The sequence below is a fragment of the Myxine glutinosa genome, chromosome 1 (assembly GCF_964187855.1).
Source record: "Myxine glutinosa chromosome 1, kmMyxGlut1.1, whole genome shotgun sequence".
Taxonomy (NCBI): domain Eukaryota; kingdom Metazoa; phylum Chordata; class Myxini; order Myxiniformes; family Myxinidae; genus Myxine; species Myxine glutinosa.
Window position 1 is genome coordinate 351,513,744 of NC_136261.1, and position 23,058 is coordinate 351,536,801.

The 23,058-nt window shown below is 46.5% G+C and overlaps 1 protein-coding gene across 8 annotated transcripts in view; it reads right to left on the bottom strand.

The window, feature by feature from the left end:
* Positions 1-673: 673 nt before the first annotated feature.
* HCFC1 (host cell factor C1) overlaps positions 674-23,058 on the bottom strand; it is a 120,707-nt gene continuing 98,322 nt past the window's right edge. For all 8 annotated transcript variants that reach the window (XM_078769910.1, XM_078769911.1, XM_078769909.1 and 5 more), the window contains 3 exons: positions 21,148-21,457; positions 20,880-20,943; positions 674-1,522 (listed from right to left, as the gene is read on the bottom strand). In XM_078769910.1, coding sequence (XP_078626036.1) covers positions 1,477-1,522; positions 20,880-20,943; positions 21,148-21,457 — 420 coding nt within the window. In that variant the 3' untranslated portion in view covers positions 674-1,476. The remainder of the gene's footprint in view (positions 1,523-20,879; positions 20,944-21,147; positions 21,458-23,058) is intronic.

Consider the following 23,058-nt stretch of genomic DNA (forward strand, 5'->3'; position numbering starts at 1 on the left):
ACCAAGATGAATTTAAACCACAAAACTAAGTTACTACCCTATACACTAACGCAGCAAGTCATATCATAATATAGCTGAGGCATGAGGCCTAAACTTTTATATATGAAACTTTAAAAAGTAAAAAAAAAAAAAAAAAAAAAAAAAAAATTACATTTGATTTTATACAAAACTGCCATTATTTATAAACATATCCATCGTTTTAGCCACACGTCCTGCAAAACAAGCATGTTGTCAAGTTTGTTTTGTTTCTATTTTTTTCCGGGGTTGGAAAACAACATCAACTATGAAGAGAGCACGACATGTTGACCACCTTTTACAAGCCTTCGGAACAAGAGCTGCTGGTCTTCAGAATGGTGGGGGTGGGTTGAGGGTGTTGGGAGGGGGATGGGGGGTCTGGAGGGGGAAGAAATAGAGAAAAGCAGATTTTACGAATGCAGTTCAACACAGAGCAGAAAGTACGTCTTCCTTCCTCACACGACCATAGCTAAGCGTGATCATCCGCACGACGAGCCTCTTACGACCTCCTCTGCTCAGTTTTGCTGCACGGCGAGAGCACGTGACGAGCGGATCTTTATAGCGAGTCCAAAACTAGGTGCGCGCACAGAGAACCTCCGCACAACAATGGGGCCATGCAAGTTCAAGGAGATATATAAAAATAAAATAAACACCGTGCCAAGAAAAATCGTATCTATTCACAACCTGGGCAAACAGTCCTTCAACACAGATGGTGCTGGGTGTATGTGGGGCGAGGGCAAATATTTTCTGATATAATGGAATTAAAGAATCATATTAAAGATAAACAAGAGATCAAAAATGGTGGTTGCTTTGCCACAGTAGAAATGAAACCGAGCAAAATTCATCACAGACAATGTTGCTCTCAAGTTTTTGCCAGAAAATGTGAGTGAGGGGAGATAAGAGAGGAGAGGTAAGCAAAGGGCAGGAGGGAGAACGGGGGTGGGTGAAAGCACCATTAACAAGAATGCATGGTGGCCCCACAAGGGCTTCTTGAATACAAGAAATAAAGCAGGGCAGCTTCATAAGGAAACACCTTAAACAGGGAATAAAACCTCATTTGAAAAACAGGACAATGCAGGTCGAATGTGTGGCAGGAAATCCACCAATGGACATCCAGTTACGGTGTGCCAAGTCCAGGCCTTTCAATGCGATATCAGACGGTCTCACATCACACCCGCTCCTGTCCCCTCCCCTCCTGCCCCGTATTTATATGCACAGCTGCGTTGATCTGCCCAATCATCACTTGGCCTCAGTACCGAGATCAATTCTTTTTCTTTTTCTTTTTTTCCCTCAAACACAACATTGAACAGTAAAACTCGAACTTTATAAAACATGTGGCTCCAGGTGGTTGTAAAATGACATCCGTGCAGTCAAACCGGCTTCATCTTCACCTGGCCGGAACTCCCTCCGGCTCGTTTAAATGTGCGTACAACGCACGGGCGTACACGTCTCTTCCTTGCCTTACGGGTTTTCCGTCTTGGGCTTCTTAAGTACAGTAGAGGCTTTGCTGAAAATACATAATCAAGTATTCATAAATCTGATGCTGTTGGTGAAATAAAATAAGCAAAAATAAAAATAAAATAATGGTGAAATAAAATAAAAAGCAATTCCTGAAATAAAGAAAGAAATCAACTTGCCAAAGAATAATTCCTCATGCCAAAGAATGCAATTTCCTCATCAAATCATTCCATTTCAAAAAAAATAAATATTCAATCTCTTACAGTTCTTCCTTTCTACATTCTCTAAAATCACCTTCATTCCACCCCTCCAAGCTATCGTTTTCAAACGGATCTGACTTGAAAATCACAATAAACCCAGTTTAATAAATGTTCGTTGTTCATTAATCATCCACGATATTAATTCCCCCCTCACCCCTCCCTTTCAATTCACCCCCCTCACCCCTCCCCCCCTCTCCTCCAAAACTCCCCCCTCCCCCCTTTCCTCCTAAACTCCCCCCTCTCCTCCTAAACTCCCTCCTCCATTCAAAATCTCCCCACTCTAAATATCCCTACTCGCGCTCCCCTTCCAAAACCCCCTCCCCTTCAAAACTCCCCCCACCCCTCCCCTTCTAATCCCACCCCCCCCTTACTATCTTTCTCCAATTCTCTCCCCCCTCCTCAAAGCTGCCTCCTCCCCACTTCCTCTCCCTTCCATCACATACCTCCACCTCCCCAACCTTTGACTTTGCTCTGCTCCTCCCCCCCTCAAACAACACCTCACTGTGCCTCTTCCCATCACCATCAAACCTTTTGTCGTCGTCATTCTTCCCTTTCTCCTAACTCTTCTGCAATCTCCGACACACTATCAACAGCTCTCCCTACCTCCCCCTCTCATCTTACCCTTCCCCTCACTTGTCCTGTACCCGATGCTCCCCTCCCTCTTCCTTAACGGTATGGACCTCAAATATCCGGGGCCTTCGCTCAAACCTGATTGATCTCTCCATACAGGTTGCTTCTGACAAACCAGACGTAATCTGTTGAACAGAAACTTTTCTCCTTCAAGATGTCTCCGATTCCTTAATATCTCTTCCTGGTTACTCCCTCCTCAGGGATGATAGACCTGAGCCTCGTCCTGGTGTTGGGGTTGCTATCTTTATCAAAAACTCTCTTCCTCACTCTCCTTGCACTGCCCTCTCTCCACCACACCCCAGGGGTACCTCTGGTGACGGCTTCCTCTCTGCTCCTACCTTTTGTTCATATGTGTTGTACCGTCCACCAAACAGTGATGACTCCATTTACATCTTCCTGTCGAACAACATGGACCAACTTCTATCCACTCATCCCAACTCTCTCTTCCTCATATGTGGTGACTTCAACTGGCTGGTTGTGGGTTGTGGTTGTGGGTCATACCAGCTGGCTGGTTGTGGGTTCCTCACACCAGCCATGGCACCTCAGCAAAGGACTTCTGTGACTCACTGGGACTGACACAATCTGTCAATTTCCCAACCCGGATCTCAGTCAACGGGGCATCTTCACTTCTAGACTTGGTTATGACAAACTTCCCTGCAAATGTCTGCTGCTCTTCTTCTGCTCCCATCGGTTCTTCTGATCATTTGCTTCTTAGTGGACAACCCTCTGGCCATTCTCAGAGAGCCTCTTCAGCACTGACGAGTCTGGCATTTCACTCAGGCTGACTGGCACGGTCTTCAAGCAGCCATCAATCATCTGGACTGGTCTCCCATCTCTACTGCCTCTGACATCAACTCTTCCTGGGAATTCTTCCAAAGTGAATTGCTCTCTCTCATGCACAGATTTATCCCATCTTGTCTTCAGTTGTCATAACCTTCCTCCCGTCCATGGTACACTGAAGCTTGTGGTGAGGCAGTTGCCATGAAGCAACTTGCCTTCACCTCTTGGTGGGGCTGATCCAACTGAAGGAAATCTCAGTTCCTTTCACAAAGCTCAGAACAAATGTGTCTACCCTCAGAGAGCCAGGAAACAATATCTCTCGACTCTCAAGACTGAACTCTCAAGCTTGTCACCCTCCTCCAAATCCTGGTGGCGTCTGGTTAAATCTGTTTGTGGTGTTTGTTCCCCCTCCATCCCCTCAAATGGCTACACAGCTGTCACCGCACGTGAAAAAGCCGAATGCCTGAGCTCTGTGTTTGCCTCTAAATCTTGTGCCCCAAACCCATCCCTCTCTGTACCCACCTTTCCCAGTCGAACCCAACTGCTCCTGGACTCTGTGTCCTTCTCTCCTGACAAGGAGGAGAAGTTTTTGTCAAACCACGACTGATTCTGCAACTGGACCAGACGGCATCAGCCCACGGGTCCTAAAATCCTGCTCTGCCGCTCTATCTCACCCTCTCTGTTCTCTTCACCCTCTCCTTTGCTCAAGATCATCTGCCATTTGCTTGGAAATCAGCCAACATTACCGTTTTACACAAAAAATGTGCAAAAACAGTTCCTTGCAACGACAGACCAATCAGCCTGCACCAAATAATCAGCAAGATAATGGAATCAATCATCGCTTCTGACATCAAATCCTTCCTCTTCTCCAATGGCTTGATCTCGGATCATCAATTTGGATTCAGACCAGGTCATTCTCCTCTGGACATGCTTCTTCTGCCGTCTCAACCATGGATGGAGGTCCTCATGCCAAACAGGAAATCAGAGCCGTCTCCCTTGAGATATCACATGCCTTCGATACGGTCTGGCACCCTGCTCTGCTCACCAAACTCTCCTCCGATGGTATCCATGGAAATCTCCACGCATGGCTTGCAGACTTCCTCTCGGGTCATCGTCAACGTGTGGCCCTGAATGGATTTCTCTCATCTCCCCATCTTGTTCAGGCTGGAGTTCCCCAAGGCAATGTTCTGGGCCCTGTGCTTTTTCTGGTCTTCATCAATGATCTTTCTGATTCTCTGGAAAATCCTCGCTATCTCTTTGTTGATGACTCCACTCTCTGCCGCTCCATTCCTCATCCCTCAGATCGGCAGTCTGCAGCCTCCTCACTCTCTGCAGACCTGGACAAAATCACAGACTGGTCAAACAAGTGGAACATGTCTTTCAATCCTGAAAAATCTCACTCTTACTATGTGTCTCCGAAAAGACCGACCGGACAACCCTCCCATCTACTTTCTGAACAATCCTCTCCAAGAAGTTCTGTCACTCAAGATTTTGGGTCTCATTATCTGCCATGATCTTTCCTGGGAAAACCACATTTCCAAGCTGGCCTCCAAAGCCAGTCACCGACTGGGCATCTTCCATCGTGCGAAGTCCTTCCTTGGCCCACCTGAACTCCTCACCACATACAAGGCTTTTATCCGCAGCTCAATGGAATACTGTTCTCTCCTCTGGGTTGGTGCTCCTGCCTCACGCCTAGCTTGGCTTCACGCTGTTGAAACCAAAGCTTTCAGAATCATTGGAATCTCCCGCGATGAAGCTAACTCCGAGGGCCTTTCACTCACTCACCGCAGGCAGGTTTGGTGGTCTTTCTGTCTTCCACCGACTCCTCTCTGGCCTAGCTCCCCCAGCTCTGTCTGTGCTCTGTCCCCCAAATATTCCTTCAGGTCGTACAAGATCTGCTAGTAACCCTCTTCTGGTGAAATTGCCAAAACCAAGACTCTCTATTCACCTCCACTCTTTCATTCCTCTTTTCTCCCGCCTCTGGAACAAACTCCCTCACTCTCTTCAATCCTACTCCTCCCTCCAGGTCTTTAAAACAGCTATTCACCACAATCTCTTCTCATGCCCCATCCAAAACCTTTATCTTTTCTACCCCCTGTAAATTCACCCCAGATCCACTTTTTGAAATACCAACTTCTTTCCTGGAAGTCCTGGCAGTGTCCATGTGTTTTATACCTTTCCCACCCACCCCCCCCTTCCCATGGCTCCTCCCCCCAAGCCCCCTCCCTCCCACAGATCTCCCTGCTCTCAAATGTTGTACTTGTGTGCTTCCCTCCCTCTCCGCATCTTGTCTCCCGCCCCGTTTATCATGTTTTATGTGTCAGTTTGTCTTTTTGTGATAAATGTTAGCTCTTACACGAGGCTCGATTTTGTATACGAAAAAACAAAAAAAATAAAATAAAAATAAAATAGAGCAATGCGACTGTCGCTAATATGCCTCTGCATAGACCCTGTCCGAGACAACGGGTAGATGCCCTTGTTCACTGAACTAAAAATAAGCACGTTTGATTTCAATCCCTTCAGGTGTTTTCAAGTATCACATTTTCACCAGCCATGACAGGTTTCACATTGATGGGTAAAGTGGTTTCGGAGAAGGGATTTTTTTTAAATATCAGCTTTCAAGCTAATATGGCTGCCATACCACATGACATATGACCGTAAAAAATGTGCACTCTGCATATGTATGGGTAGGGGATCACGTTTGTGAAGTTTCGTGTTGATCGGATGAGGTACATTTTTCTATCCAAGATGGCTGCCAAACCAAGTGACCCTATAACGTCATTATTTTCAAACTATATACAACAATGGTGTTAGATAACATTTGTAAAATTTTGCATTGATGGGGTAAGCGGCTTCAGAGATATAATTATTCAATATTTTCCTTCAATCAAATATGGCTGCCACACCATGAGACCAATGATGTTTTCGTGATCATCTTTAAATCACCATGCCGAGTCAATGACACATGCAAAGTTTCAAGTCAATCGATTTGGGGGTTTGGAGAAATCGATAAGGTTTTAGGTTAAATCCAATATGGCTCGCTAAACCATGTGACCTATGATGTTGTAAGTTTAATATTTCAATACAAATGGGTCATATCATGTGCATGCAATTTCAGATTTTTAGGATTAAGAATTCGATTAAAACATTTTTGGATGGTATACTACTTCATGGAAGATGGAAGCGATATATGGAAATGTTGTTGAATGCAGAGAATGAATGGGATGGCAACATAGAGAGTAACCCAGTTTTAGGACCGGCAGAGAAGATAACTGAGAAGGAAGTTGAGGAAGCGATAAAAGCAATGAAGGGTAGAAAAGCGGGAGGGCCGACGGGAGTTGTGGGAGATATGTTGAAGGCAGCAGGAAGTTGGGGTGTGAAGAGAATGACAGAGATCTGTAATCTGGTGGTGAAAGAAGGCCGCATTCCAGTGGTTTGGGAACTGAGTACCCTCGTCCCTCTATACAACAAGGGGAAAGGTGACCCTCTGGAATGTGGTTAGTATCGAGCGATAAAGTTATTGGAGCATGGAATGAAGGTATTGGAAAGGGTGTTGGAGAGGAGGTTAAGGAAGAAGATTGATGAAATGCAGTTTGGATTTATGCCAGGGAGAGGAATGACAGACACACTTTTTAATGAAAGGCAGTTGCAGGAGAAGTACATGGAGAAGAGGAAGAAGTTGTTTCTTGGGTTTGTTGATCTGGAGAAAGCATTCGAGAGGGTTCCACGTGAAGTAGTGACGTGGGCATTGAGGAAGTTAGGAGTGGAAGAATGGTTGATCAGAGTAGTGACGGCAATGTATGAGAGCGCGCGCACAGCTGTAAGGACGAAGGACGGGAACAGTGGTGAGTTTGAGGTGAAGGTGGGAGTGCATCAGGGGTCGGTACTAAGTCCACTACTATTTGTAGCTGTGATGGCTTGGAATGTAAAGGAGGGTTTCCCGTGGGAGTTGTTGTATGCAGATGATCTGGTGTTGATTGCGGAAAGTATGGATGGACTGAAGGGGAAGATGAACAACTGGAAGGAATGTATGGAGACAAAGTCTGAATGTGAATATCGGAAAAACGAAGGTGATGGCAAGTGGTAAAGCATGTGGTGAGGTGGAAAGAACCGGAAAGTGGCCGTGTGCTGTGTGCAGGAAGGGTGTCGGAGTGAACTCCATTCAATGTACAATGTGCGATCAGTGGGTTCATCAAAAATGTAGTGGTCTGAGAGGGTCATCAACCAGTGTGGCAGCTACATTCAAGTGTAAGGTGTGCACAGAGGGAACTGCAGATGGAGGAAATGTTGAGTTGGATCTTGGAGATGGCGTGAAGCTGGAAGGTGTGAAAACATTTTGCTACCGAGGAGACATGCTGAATGGAGAAGGTGGATCAGACTCGGCAACGGTTGCTCGAGTGAGAAGTACATGGAAGAAGTTTTGGGAACTGAGTGGCGTGCTGACGAGGAGGGGAGTGTCGTTGAAGTTGAAGGGAAAGGTGTCTGCTGCATGTGTGAGAAGTGTGATTATTCATGGGAGCGAGACATGGGTAATGAACGTAGAGCAGCAACGAAGGGTGGAAATGTGAATGGTTCGGGGGATGTGCGGTGTATCGTTGAGACAACAACAACAAACAACATGCATATTAAGGCCATTTTCCCTGCTAGGGTGGGGGTTAGCATTGCAGGCCCCATGACAATCTTCTCCATTGTGCCCTATTTTCTGCATCTCCCCTTGTTAACCCCCTTGCCCACATTTCTTCTTCCGCCACCTTTAGCCAAGTCTTTCTTGGTCTTCCCTGTCATCTACTTCCTTCCACATTCATTTCCATCACTCTTCTCAACCAGTCACTTTCATCCTTCCTCAACACATGACCAAACCATCTCAACCTGTTTCTCTTCACAGCATCAATCACAGGCTCCATTCCCATCATCTTTCGCAATTCATCATTTGTCTTCCTCTCTCAACGATACTCCGCATACCAACGATACTGAACCATTCGCATTTCCACCCTTTCCAGCCTTCGTTGCTGCTCTACATTCATTACCCATGTCTCACTCACATAAATCATAACACTTCTCACACATGCAGCACACACCTTTCCCTTCAGCTTCAACAACACTCCCCTCCGCATCAGCACGCCACTCACTTCCCGAAACTTCTTCCATGCACTTCTCACTCTCGCAACCGTTGCCGAGTCTGATCCACCTTCTCCATTCAGCATGTCTCCTCGATAGCAAAATGTTTTCGCACCTTCCAGCTTCACGCCGTCTCCAAGATCCAACTCAACATTTCCTCCAACTGCAGTTCCCTCTGTGCACACCTTACAGTTGAATGTAGCTGCCACACTGGTTAATGCCTTCTCAGACCACTACATTTTTGATGAACCCACTCCGCGCACATTGTACATTGAATGGAGTTCACTCTGACACCCTTCCTGCACACAGCACATGGCCACTTTCCGGTTCTTTCCACTTCACCACATGCTTTACCACTTGCCATCACCTTCGTTTTTCCGATATTCACCTTCAGACCTTTTGTCTCCATACATTCCTTCCACTTGTTCATCTTCTCCTTCAGTCCATCCATACTTTCCACAAACACCACCAGATCATCTGCACACAACAACTCCCACAGTAAACCCTCCTTTACATTCCGAGCCAGCACCTCCATCATACCTACAAATAGTAGTGGACTTAATACCGACCCCTGATGCACTCCCACCTTCAGCTAAAACTCACCACTGTTCTCGTCCTTCGTCCTTACAGCTGTGCGCGCTCTCTCGTACATTGCCATCACCATTCCTCCACTCCTAACTTCCTCAATGCCCATGTCACGACTTCACGTGGAACCCTATCGAATGCTTTCTCCAGATCAACCAACCCAAGAAACAACTTCTTCCTCTTCTCCATGTACTTCTCCTGCAACTGCCTTACAATAAAAAGCATGTCTGCCGTTCCTCTTCTGGCATAAATCCAAACTGCATTTCGTCGATCTTCACTTTCTTCCTTATCCTCCTCTCCAACACCCTTTCCAATACCTTCATTCCATGATCCAATAACTTTATCGCTCGATACGAGCCACAGTCCAGAGGGTCACCTTTCCCCTTGTATAGAGGGACAAGGGTACTCAGTTCCCAATCCACTGGAATGCAGCCTTCTTTCTCCACCAGATTACAGATCTCTGTCATTCTCTTCACACCCCAACTTCCTGCTGCCTTAAACATATCTCCCACAACTCCCGTCGGCCCTCCCGCTTTTCTACTCTTCATTGCTTTTATCCTTCATTGGTTTGAGTACCAGCTTCATTGCTTCATTGCTTTGAGTACCAGTTCACTGGTAATTCCCTGTTTGTCGTTGAAGGCGGCAAAAAGGGTTGGCGTCAGGAAGGGCATCCGGCCGTAAAACATTGCTTCAAAAAGGGGACCAAAAAACAACAACTACCACAGTCCCCGAAAAGGCCAACCCCCGCTTTGCGGGGAAAAATGGCCTCTAAAACGGTGGTATTGCTTTTATCGCTTCCTCAACTTCCTTCTCAGTTATCTTCTCTGCGGTCCTAAAACTGGGTTACTCTCAATGTTTCAGTCCCATTCATTGGCTGCATTCAACAGCATTTCCATATATCTCTTCCATCTTCCTTTAATTTCATCTGGGTCCACAACGATTTGGCCCACTTCATCCTTCAAGCAACTCACCCCCATCACATCGCATGTCTCTTTCGCTATCTGCTTTGCAATCCTGAATACTGCTCTCTGACCCTCTTCCGGAATCTAAGCGTTCTCCGAACATTTTCCTACATGCCTCCTGCGCCTTTGCTACCTCTTTCTTTGCAGCCTTATAACTTTCATGCTCTGCCTCTTCTGCCCCCAAACCCTTCGCCTTCTGCCACTCCTTGAACTTCTTCCTCTTCTCATCAATCCTCTTTCCAACTTCATCATCCCACCACCATGTTTCCGAGTGCCTCGGTGGTCCTTTAGTCCATCCACATACCTCACCAACGGCTCCCAACAGACTATCTTTCATTGACATCCAACCACTTTCAAGCTCAACCACATCATCCTCTGACATACTCAGCCTCTCTTTTAATGCCTCCCTCACTGTCACCTCTTTCAACCTCCACACCTTCATTCTCGGTTGGTACTTCACCCGCCGAGCTCTCCTCACACCTTTCACCCTGATGTCGCAGACAACCAAGTGGTGCTGTGAAACAGCCTCCCCCCCGGGATCACATTTGTGTCCCGGAGGTGCCCCCTATCTCGCCTACGCACCATCAGGTAGTCAATGGTTGTCGTCGACCCACCTGACGTGTATGCAACAAGCTTATTATCCTCTTTCTGGAACTGAGTATTACAAATCAACAAACCAGCTCCATCAGCAAACTCCAAAATCCTTTCACCTTCTCCATTCCTCACACCATGGACCCTGGTGTTGGGCTAGCGGCTAGGGTGCCAGCTTTAGGATCCTAGGATCCTGGGTTCGAATCCCGGTCGATCGCTGAATTAACGCCAGGGGGGTTGACTCAGCCTGTCATCCTTCTGAGGTCGGCTAATTGAGTACCAGGTCACTGGTAATTCCCTGCTTGTCGTAAAAGGCGACAAAAAGGGTTGGCGGCAGGAAGGGCATCCGGCCGTAAAACATTGCTGCAAAAAAGGGGACCAAAAAACAACAACAACCACGGTCCCCGAAAAAGGCCAACCCCCGCTTTGCGGGGAAAAATGGCCTCTAAAGGTGGTTTTTCTCCATTCCTCACACCATATCCGTAACCCCCATGAACTCCCTCAAAACTGTCCAGACTCCTTCCCACATGTCCATTTAGGGCTCCTCCGACCACAACAATTTCCTCATCTTTCTCGTTTTCCATCAGCTTCTCTACCAGAACTTGTCCCTCTCTTCATCGCTCCGACCGACCTGCGGAGCATATCCCGAGATGACGTTCACCCTGCGCTTTCCAATCATCATTTTCACCATCATCAACCTTTCACTCACTCCAGTCACACTCACCATGCTGTCTACAAACTCCTCAGAAAACAGGACACCAACACCATGCACGCCTTCCTGGCACCCTTGCCACACAAACTTGTATTTCTTTCCCTGCCTACCCTTCACCATTCTCACACCACTTCCCTTCCATCTCGTCTCCTGCACACAACAAATGTGCACTCTTCTTCTGACCAATACTTCCACCACTTCTCCTGATCTCCCTGTCATTGTCCCTACATTCCATGTCCCAAACCTTAGAAACCGATCTCCACGTGGGGCATCAGACGTTTCGTCATCATAAATGGAGTGATTTCCACCCTTGCTTCAATCGGCTTCCCCACCTTGAGTTTTGACGAGAGGGAGTGAGGTCCCCCACGGGGTACTTTGGGCTGTACCCTGCCCAAATGTAGTTGTAATTGTCATGGTTCCCTTTTTGAGGCAATGTTTTTATGGCCGGATGCCCTTCCTGATGCCAACCCTTTTGGTCGCCTCTTACGACACGCAGGGATACGGTGTACCTATTCTAAATCGTTGAGAGAGAGGAAGACAAACGATGAATTGTAGAAGATGATGGGAATAGAGCCTGTGATGGATGCTGTGAAGAGAAACAAGTTGAGATGGTTTGGTCATGTGTTGAGGAAGGATGAAAGTGACTGGTTGAGAAGAATGATGGAAATGAATGTGGAAGGAAGTAGAGGACGGGGAAGACCGAGAAAGACTTGGCTAAAGGTGGCGGAAGAAGAAATGCGAGCAAAGGGGTTAACAAGGGGAGATGCCGAAAATAGGGCAAAATGGAGAAGATTATCATGGGGCCCGCATGGCTAAACCCCACTCTCGCAGGGAAAATGGCCTTAAAATGCCTGTTGTTGTTTGTTGTATACGACTTCACCGATGTCATAGGTACCATGCCTTTGCTCCCCATTGGGAGTACTTGACAATGAGCCAAGTTTAAATTTTTTTTCCATTCAGCAGTTTGCGAGAAATAATTTTTTAATTATTTGTGTTTAATTCAAGATGGCTGCCGTACTACGTGACCTATGATATCACAGTTATAAAAACATTCTGCCTGGGTGTCACTCCTACTCTGAAAGTTTTGTCTCAATCGGACATGTGGTTGCTGAGAAAAATGAGGTTACCCCGTATGGATGAACAAATAACCCAAAAACAATGCCTCCGGCCACCTTCGGGGGCGGAGGCATAAAAACACTTGAACGACACTTTTTGATGCCAAGACGTCAACCGATATTCCTCCGTCCACATTATTACATCATTGTACATACATGCACCAAGTTATATTTAAATCCCTTCAGCAGTTCTGAAGCAACACATTTTTACCTGTCATGGCCTCTTGACGCCGAAATCCAATCAGTTCATCTTTGCATCATGACGTACACTTACACCAAGTTTGGTCAAAAATCCCATCAATGGTTCACAAGTTAACTCAGAAAGAAACTTTTTTAACCGAACGGGAACTCTGACCTTTGATGCCTTTACCCCAAAATCAAACCAGTCCATCTTTGCAGCATTATACATACATGTATGAAGTTGGACTTGGATCCCTTCAGCCCTTCTTAAGTGATCGTGGTAACCAAAGCGACAGTGCCTTCAGAAAGTATTCACTTTTTTTTTTCTTTTTTTTTGTATATTGAATCGAGGCTCGTGAAAGAGCTGACATTTACTTCACAAACAAATCAACCAGACAAACAAAATATATAAAAAGAGGGAGCGGAAGACAAGAGAAGGGGAAGCACACAAACACTTGAGAGCACACAAAATTTAAGAGCAGGGAGATGTGTGGGAGGGAGAGGGCTTGGGGGGAGGAGGCGTGGGAAGGGGGGATGAGGCGTGGGAAGGGGGGAGAGGAGGCGTGGGAAGGGGGGGGAGGAGGCGTGGGAAGGGGGGGGAGGAGGCGTGGGAAGGGGGGGGGAGGAGGCGTGGGAAGGGGGGGGGGGAGGAGGCGTGGGGGGGTGGGAGAAGTATAAAACACAAGGACACCGAGGACTTCCAGGACAGAAGTTGGTATTTCAAAAAAGTGGAATTGAAGTGAAATTAGCGGGGATAAAAAAGATCAAGGTTTTGGATGGGGGAAGATAAGAGATGGTGGTGAACAGCTGTTTTAAAGACCTGGAGGGTGGAGTGGGATTGAAGAGAGTGAGGGAGTTTGTTCCAGAGGTGGGAGAAAAGAGGAATGAAGGAGTGAAGGTGAGCAGAGAGTCTTGATTTTGGCAGTTTAACCATAAGAGGGTTGCAGGCAGATCTTGTGCGACCTGTAGGAATATTTGCGGGACAGAGCCCAGAGAGAGCTTGGGGGGGGGGGGGGGGGGGGTGGCAAGGCCAGAGAGGAGTCGGTAGAAGACGGAACGACCACCAACCTGCCTGCGGTGAGTGAGTGAGAGGCCCTTGGAGTTAGCTTCATCGCGGGAGATTCCAATGATTCTGAATGCTTTGGTTTCAACAGCGTGAAGACGAGCTAGGTGTGAGGCAGGAGCACCAGCCCAGAGGGGAGAGCAGTATTCCATTGAGCTGCGGATGAAAGCCTTGTATGTGGTGAGGAGCTCAGGTGTGCCAAGGAAGGACTTCGCACGACGGAGGATGCCCAGTCGGCGACTGGCTTTGGAGGCCAGATTTGAAATGTGGTTTTCCCAGGAAAGATCATGGCAGATAGTGAGACCCAAAAGCTTGAGTGACAGAACTTCTTGGAGAGGATTATTCAGAAAGTGGATGGGAGGGTTGTCCAGTCGGTCTTTTCGGAGAGACATCGTAAGAGTGTGAGATTTGTCAGGATTGAAAGACATGTTCCACTTGTTTGCCCAGTCTGATTTTGTCCAGGTCTGCAGAGAGTGAGGAGGCTGCAGACTGCCGATCTGAGGGATGAAGAATGGAGCGACAGAGAGTAGAGTCATCAGCAAAGAGATAGAGAGGATTTTCAAGAGTCAGAGAGATCATTGATGAAGACCAGAAAAAGCACAGGGCCCAGAACACTGCCTTGGGGAACTCCAGCCTGAACAGGAAGAGGAGATGAGAGAAACCCATTCAGGGCCACACGTTGACCGACTAAAGAGGAAGTCCGCCAGCCATGCGTGGAGAGATTTCCATGGATACCAAAAGAGGAGAGTTTGGTGAGCAGAGCGGGATGCCAGACCGTATCGAAGGCACGTGATATGTCGAGGGAGACAGCTCTAATTTCCTGTTTGGCATTGAGGACCTCCATCCATTGTTGAGAAAGCAGAAGCATGTCCAGAGTAGAGTGACCAGGTCTGAAACCAAATTGATGATCAGAGATCAAGACATTGGAGAAGAGGAAAGATTTCATATCTGAAGCAATGATGGATTCCATGACTTTGCTGATAATTGGGAGAAGGCCGATTGGTCTGTAGTTGCTGGGATCTGTTTTTGCACCTTTTTTGTGCAAAGCGTGGTGTTGGCAGATTTCCAAGCAGATGGCAGATGACCTTGAGCAAAAGAGAGGGTGAAGAGAACAGAGAGGGAGTGAAAGAGCGGAAGAACAGGATTTTAGGACCCGTGGGCTGATGCCGTCAGGTCCAGTTGCAAAATCAGAGTCGAGGGTTGACAGAAACTTTTCCACCTTGTCAGGAGGAAAGGACACAGAGTCCAGGAGCAACTCTTAACTTTTTCACATTTTGTTGTTACAGCCTGAATTAAAAATTGATAAAATTGTGATTTTTTCTTTTGGTCACTGATCTACACATAATACCCCATAATGTCAAAATAACATTTTAAATAAAGAATTTTTTTACAAATTAATTCAAAAATGAAAAGGTGAAATGTCGAGTCAATAAGTTTTCAACCCCTTTGCGATGACACTCCAAACTGAGCTCAGGTGCATCCAATTTCATTTGATTATCCTTGAGATGTCTCTGCAACATGACGAGTCCAGCTGTGGCCAATTCAATTGATTGGACATGATTTCGAGAGAAACATCTTTCCATATAAGGTCCCACAGTTGACAGTGCATGTCAGAGAAGAACCTCTACCATGAAGTCCAAGGAAATGACGGTGGAACTCTGAGATGGAATTTTTAGGAGGCATTGATCTGGGGAAGGGTATAAAACAATTTCTAGTATTGAATGTTCCCAAGAGCACAGTGAGCTCCATCATTAGGAAATGGAAATAATATAGAACTACCGAGACTCTTCCTAAAGCTGGCCATCCGACCAAACTGAGCAACCGGGCAAGAAGGACCTCAGTCAGGAAGGTGACCAAGAACCCAATGACCACTCTGACAGAACTACAGAGTTCCTTGGGGTTACATAGTTCTTGGAACTCCACAGTTCCTTCACAAATCTAGGCTTTATTTTGAGAGAGGCCAGATGGAAGCCACTCCTGAGAAAAAAAAAAAAAAAGGATATAACAGCATGCCTGGAGTTTGCAAAAAGGCACGTGAAAGAGCATGAGGCAAAAGATTCCGTGGTCTGATGACAAAAATTGATCATTTTGGCTTGAATGTAAAGCGCTACGTTTGGTAGAAACCATGCGCAGCTAATCACCAATCCAACACCATCCCGCCAGTGGAGCATGGTGGTGGCAGCATCATGCTATGGGGGTGCATTTCAGTGGCAGGGACTGGGGGAATTGTAACGATAGAGGGAACAATGAATGGAGCCAAATACAGGGAAATCCTAAATGAGAACCTGCTTCAGAGTGCAAAAGCCCATGGACTGCGGCGAAGTTTTAGGTTCCAACAAGCTTTAGGTTTAAGACAATGACCCCCAAGCATACAGCCAAAGCAACACTGAAATGGCTTCAGAACAAGAATGTGAAAGTCCTCAAGTGGCGCAGCCAAAGCCCAGAATTGAATCCCATTGAGAATCTGTGGAAAGACTTGAAGATTGCTGTTCACTGATGATCCCCATCCAACTTGAGAGCTTAAGCAAATCTGCAAGGAAGAATGGGAGAAACTCCCCAAATCCAGATGTGCAAAGTTGATACAGACATACCTAAGAAGTCAAAGCTGTAATATCTGCCAAAGACGCTTCTAACAAGTATCGACTCGGAGTTGAATACTTATGTAATATAAATATTTACCTCTGCCACCGAAGGTGGATGGAGGTTATGTTTTCACCCCTGTCTGTTTGTCTGTCAGTCTGTGAACAGGTTATCTCAAAAAGTTGGACGGATTCGGACGAAATTTGGCAGAGAGGTAGTGTATGTGACGAGGACGAAATGATGATATTTTGTTGAAGATCCGGATTCAGATCGGGCTCGTAGAATGTTGAAAGTGATTCTTCACCATTGGGAGATGGGGCCAAAAACGATATAGTCATGGCCAAAAATATTGGCACCCTTGCACTTTTTTCAAATAACTCACAATTTTCTCTAAAAATAAGTTGACATTGACAAAATTATTTGGTCTCCACAATTCTTTATTTCACTGTTAATATTATAGAACCTTTGTTTTTGATTCAGAACTTAATATATCCTTTTAAATCAGAAAACAAAAAGAAATGGCATTGACAAAATTATTGACACCCCAGTCTTGATAATTGGTGGCACGGTCTCTGGACAAAATAACTGCAGTCAAGTGCTTCCTACAGCCATGAAAGAGCTTCCTAGACCTCTCTACTGGCAGTTTGGCCCACTCTTTTCATGCAAACTGCTCCAGTTCTCCCAGATTTGAAGGGTGCCTTCTCCCAACTGCTGTTTTCAGATCTCCCCACAGGTGTTCAATGGGATTTAGATCTGGACTCATTGCTGGCCACTTCAGAACAGTCCAGCATTTTGTATTGAAGCATTTCCTGGGTGCTTTTTGAAGTGTGTTTGGGGGCATTACCCTGCTGCAAGACCCATGACCTTCGACGGAGACCCAGCTTTCTGACACTGGGTTCAACGTTTCACTCCAAAATAATGCCTTGGTAATCTCCTGATTTGATGATGCCATGCACACATTCAAGGCACCCAATGCCAGAGGCAACAACAAACATCACTGAACCTCCCTCCATGTTTGACTGCAGGGAAGGTGTACTTTTCTTTGAAGGCTTAATCTTGCTTTCTGAAAACACAGAGATGATGTGCTTTACAAAAAACTCTAAGTTGGTCTCATCTGTCCACAGGACATTCTCCCAGAAGCATTCTAGCTTGTCCAGGTGTGTTTTGGAAAACTCCAGTCGGGCTTTCTTAGGTCTCGCAGAGGGGTCCTCTTGGGTCTCCTACCATAGAACCCCCTTTCATTGCGTAGAACCCCCTTTCATTGAGTTGGCGACGGATGGTACGAGTTGTAACTGTCGAACCTTGTGTCTGAAGGTCAGCTTGAATCTGTTTGGCAGCTGATTGAGGTGCTTTCTCGACCATCAAACAATCCTTCGCTGCAATCTTCGATCAAGTTTTCTCTTGCGGCAACGTTCAGAGGGGTTGGCTACAGTGCCATGAGCCTTAAACTTCCTGATACCATTGTGTACGGTGGACACAGGAACATCAAGGTCTCTGGAGATGGACTTGTAGCCTTGAGATTGTCCATGCTTGGCTACAATCTTGTGTCTGACCTCAGACAATTCTCTGGTTTTCTTTTTATCCATGCTCATTGCGGTACACAGTGACAAATCAGCAGAATGACTCCTTTTCCCCATACAAACTGGTTGAATTTGTGATTTTATATTGCAGGCACCTGCAACTCACCATAAGCAGTTCAATTCCACAGTAAAGGAGACTCACCTGCTTGAAACCTAATTATTTCTTACAACTTCTGAAAGGCGCCAATAATATTGTGTTTTTTTTTTTTTTTTTTTTTTTTTTTTTTTTTTTTTTTTTTTTTTTTTTTTTTTTTTTTGTATACAAGATCGAGGCTCGTGAAAGAGCGAACATTAATCACACAGAAAGACAAACCGACACATAAAACATAGGGAGCGGTAGACAAGATGGGGAAGGACACAAACACAACATTTGAGAGCAGGGACTGAGAGACATGGAGACATGGAGAGATCTGAGAGAGGGCGAGGGCTTTGGGGGGGGGGGGGGGGGGGCGTGGCAAGGGGGCAGTGGGAGAGGTATAAAACATATGGACACTGCCAGGACTTCCAGGAAAGAAGTTGGAATTTCAAACAAGGTGGATCTGGGGTGAATTAGCGGGGGTAGAAAAGATCAAGGTTTTGGATGGGGGAAGATAAGAGATGGTGGTGAACAGCTGTTTTAAAGACCTGGAGGGAGGAGTGGGATTGAAGGGAGTGAGGTAGTTTGTTCCAGAGGCGGGAGAAAAGAGGAATGAAAGAGTGAAGGTGAGCGGACAGCCGAGATTTCGGCAGTTTAACCATCAGAGGGTTGCTGGCAGATCTTGTGCTACCTGTAGGAATATTTGGGGGACAGAGCACAGAGAGAGCTGGGGGTGCAAGGCCGGAGAGGAGTCGGTAGAAGACAGAAAGACCACCTACCTGCCTGCGGTGAGTGAGTGAAAGGCCCTCAGAGATAGCTTCATCGCGGGAGATTCCAATAATTCTGAAAGCTTTGGTTTCAACAGCGTGAAGCCGAGCTAGGTGTGAGGCAGGAGCACCGGCCCATAGGGGAGAACAGTATTCCATTGAGCTGCGGATGAAAGCCTTGTATGTGGTGAGGAGCTCAGGTGTGCCGAGGAAGGACTTCGCACGACGGAGGATGCCCAGTCGGCGACTGGCTTTGGAGGCCAGCTTGGAAATGTGGTTTTCCCAAGAAAGATCATGGCAGATAGTGAGACCCAAAATCTTGAGCGACAGAACTTCTTGGAGAGGATTGTTGAGAAAGTAGATGGGAGGGTTGTCCAGTCGATCTTTTCGGAGAGACATAGTAAGAGTGTGAGATTTGTCAGGATTGAAAGACATGTTCCACTTGTTTGACCAGTCTGTGATTTTGTCCAGGTCTTCAGAGAGTGAGGAGGCAGCAGACTGCTGATCTGAGGGAAGAGGAATGGAGCGGCAGAGAGTGGAGTCATCAGCAAAGAGATAGAGAGGATTTTCGAGAGAGTCAGAGAGATCATTGATGAAGACCAGAAAAAGCACGGGGCCCAGAACACTGCCTTGGGGAACTCCAGCCTGAACAGGAAGAGGAGATGAGAGAAACCCATTCAGGGCCACACGTTGACGACGACTAGAGAGGAAGTCCGCCAGCCATGCGTGGAGATTTCCATGGATACCAAAGGAGGAGAGTTTGGTGAGCAGAGCGGGGTGCCAGACCGTGTCGAAGGCACGTGATATGTCGAGGGAGACAGCTCTAATTTCCTGTTTGGCATTGAGGACCTCCATCCATTGTTGAGACAGCAGAAGCAGCATGTCCAGAGTAGAGTGACCTGGTCTGAAACCAAATTGATGATCAGAGATCAAGCCATTGGAGAAGAGGAAAGATTTCATATCCGAAGCAATGATGGATTCCATGACTTTGCTGATAATTGGGAGAAGGCTGATTGGTCTGTAGTTGCTAGGATCTGTTTTTGCACCTTTTTTGTGCAAAGCGGTGATGTTGGCTGATTTCCAAGCAGATGGCAGTTGACCTTGAGCAAAAGAGAGGGTGAAGAGAACAGAGAGAGGGTGAGATAGAGCAGCAGAGCAGGATTTTAGGACCCGTGGGCTGATGCCGTCGGGTCCAGTTGCAGAATCAGAGTCGAGGGTTGACAGAAACTTTTCCACCTTGTCAGGAGGAAAGGACACGGAGTCCAGGAGCAGCAGGGTACGACTGGGTATGGTGGGTACAGAGAGGGATGGGTTTGGGACACAAGATTTAGAGGCAAACACAGAGTTGAGGCATTCAGCTTTTTCACGTGCGGAGTCAGCTGTGTAGCCATTTGAGGTAAGGGAGGGGATGGGCCATTTTCGGATTTCTGTGTGGAATGAGCTAAGATTTCGTAATTATTTCAGCTTTTTTTTGTTTTGTTCCACTGCAAGCCAAAGAAATACATGTGTATACCAAAATATTTTTTCATTTCAACAATTTTCTGGAAGAAATAGTGCATTATTTGAAAAAAGTGCAAGGGTGCCAAAATGTTCGGCCATGACTGTATAGCAGGATATCTCAAAAAGTTGTGGACAGATTTGGACGAAACTTGGTGGACCGGTTGGGTGTGTGACAAGGACTAACCAATTAGATTTTGGTGAAGATCTGAACATGGATTCGGATGTGAGAATTATTTAATTTATGAGTGATTCTTCACCATTGAGTAATAGGGCTAAAACCGATACATAGCACGATATCTCAAAAAGTTATGGACGGATTTGGACAAAACTTGGTGGACCGATTGGGTGTGTTACAAGGACGAATCGATTCGACTTCGGTGAAGATCTGAATATGGATTCGGATACGAGAATTATTTTATTTTTAAGTGATTCTTCACCATTGAGGGATCGGGCGAAAAGTGACATTTAACATGATATTTAAAAAAGTTATGGACGAGTTATGACTAAACTTGGTCGACGAGTTGGTTCGGTGACAAGAACAAGCCGATTAGATTTGGTTCAGGTCCGAATCCTGATCCGGCCTATCAGTGGGATTCAAAACAAACTGTTCAATCTTGCAGAGGTATGCGCTCTACCGAGTGCCATTCTTGTTCTGTATTTAATTTGAATGATTTTGTAAAAATTTCTTTTAAAAAACATTCCACCGACATTATGGTGTACTACATGTGGATCAGTGGCAAAAAAATTTCAATTTAATCCATTTAAATTTCGGCTGTAGCACAACAAAATGTGAAAAAAGTCAATGGGTGTGAATACTTTCTGAAGGCACTGGATCACGGACAACCTGAAAACATTGCCTCCAGCGACTTTGTCGGCAGAGGCATAATTAAAGGAAAAACGTGCTCACCTGTCAAGGCCCATGACTGGGCGCTTCGCTGCACTCTTCCCTGCTTGGCTGTCTTTGCTCGAGTCTGTGCGGAGGGTGAAAGGATAGAATCAAACAGTAGGCCAAGAGTGACTCAATGGTTTTTTGATTGCAGGTTAGTCAAGCGTAACTTACCAAAATCAACTTCAGGTGGTGTTAATCTTAGGCGGCGATTCCAAAACCCAATGATAAACAACAGAAGAAAGGAAAGTACAATGCACAATTGCGGGAAAGTAGAGTGTGTACCGACCTTGCAGCCACCGGACTTGCGTAGCTGGCCCATATCCCTTCTCGTTGCGTGCTGCGATACGGAAAATGATGGCCGGCTTCGTTGTGGTATCAACGTGGGCTCCAGCGAGGCTAGAGTTGGTGACGAGGCACGATGGCTCCGGGCCACAGTAGACGCGAGCGAAAGCCAGTTGGTTCAAAGCCGGTGGTTTTGTGTCTGTTGCCGTTCCAGCCCCCGTTGTGCGTTTCACTGCCAGATACACTGCGTACTCCAGGATCTGGCCCGATTTGAGTGCCGGAGGTTCCCACGTCAGCTGTGCTCCCTCCGGGGTCTTTGTCGGTGGCAATGGATAAAACAAAATAAATGCATACATAAGAATAGAAATGCCATGATGCAAGATACAATACAAGCAATAATTAAATCCATGCATTGGTTAAACAACAACAACAACAACAACAACAACAACAAAAGGGGTGGCCCATCCCTACACTTCATATGAATAGGTGTGACACCCCAAGCTTTCACATAATATATGTCCAGGATTGAAATTCGTCCACGACGACAACCGTTGACTACCTGATGGTGCGTAGGCGAGATAGGGGGCACCTCCGGGACACAAAGGTGATCCCGGGGGAGGAGGCTGTTTCACAGCACCACTTGGTTGTCTGCGACATAAGGGTGAAATGTGCGAGGAGAGCTCGGCGGGTGAAGTACCAACCGAGAATGAAGGTGTGGAGGTTGAAAGAGGTGACAGTAAGGGAGGCATTAAAAGAGAGGCTGAGTAGGGTAGAGGATGATGTGGTTGAGCTTGAAAGTGGTTGGATGTCAATGGAGACATTGGTGAGGTATGTGGTGAGCCGTTGGTGAGGTGAGGTGAGCCGTTGGTGAGGTATGTGGATGGACAAAAGTACACCGAGGCACTCGGAAACATGGTGGTGGGATGATGAAGTTGGAAAGAGGATTGACGAGAAGAGAAAGAAGTTCAAGGAGTGGCAGAAGGCAAAGGGTACGGGAGCAGAAACAGCAGAGCATGAAAGTTATAAGGCAGCCAGGAAGGCTGCAAAGAAAGAGGTAGCAAAGGCGCAGGAGGCATGTAGGAAAATGTTCGGAGAACGCTTGGATATTCGGAAGTGCGTCAGAAAGCAGTATTCAGGATTGCAAAGCAGATAGCGAAAGAGAGGTGTGATGTGATGGGGGTGAGTTGCTTGAAGGATGAAGTGGGACAAATCGTTGTCGACCCAGATGGAATTAAAGGAAGGTGGAAAAGATATATGGAAATGCTGTTGAATACAGAGAATGAATGGGATGGCAACATAGAGAGTAACCCAGTTTTAGGACCGGCAGAGAAGATAACTGAGAAGGAAGTTGAGGAAGCGATAAAAGCAATAAAGAGTGGAAAAGCGGGAGGGCCGACGGGAGTTGTGGGAGATATGTTGAAGGCAGCAGGAAGTTGGGGTGTGAAGAGAATGACAGAGATCTGTAATCTGGTGGTGAAAGAAGGCCACATTCCAGTGGATTGGGAACTGAGTACCCTCGTCCCTCTATACAAGGGGAAAGGTGACCCTCTGGAGTGTGGCTCGCACCGAGCGATAAAGTTATTGGAGCATGGAATGAAGGTATTGGAAAGGGTGTTGGAGAGGAGGATAAGGAAGAAAGTGAAGATCGACGAAATGCAGTTTGGATTTATGCCAGGAAGAGGAACGACAGACGCGCTTTTCATTGTGAGGCAGTTGCAGGAGAAGTACATGGAGAAGAGGAAGAATTTGTTTCTTGGGTTTGTTGATCTGGAGAAAGCATTCGATAGGGTTCCACACAAAGTATTGACATGGGCATTGAGGAAGTTAGGAGTGGAGGCATGGTTGATCAGAGTCGTGATGGCAATGGACAAAAGAGAATGCACAGCTGTAAGGACGAAGGACGGGAACAGTGGTG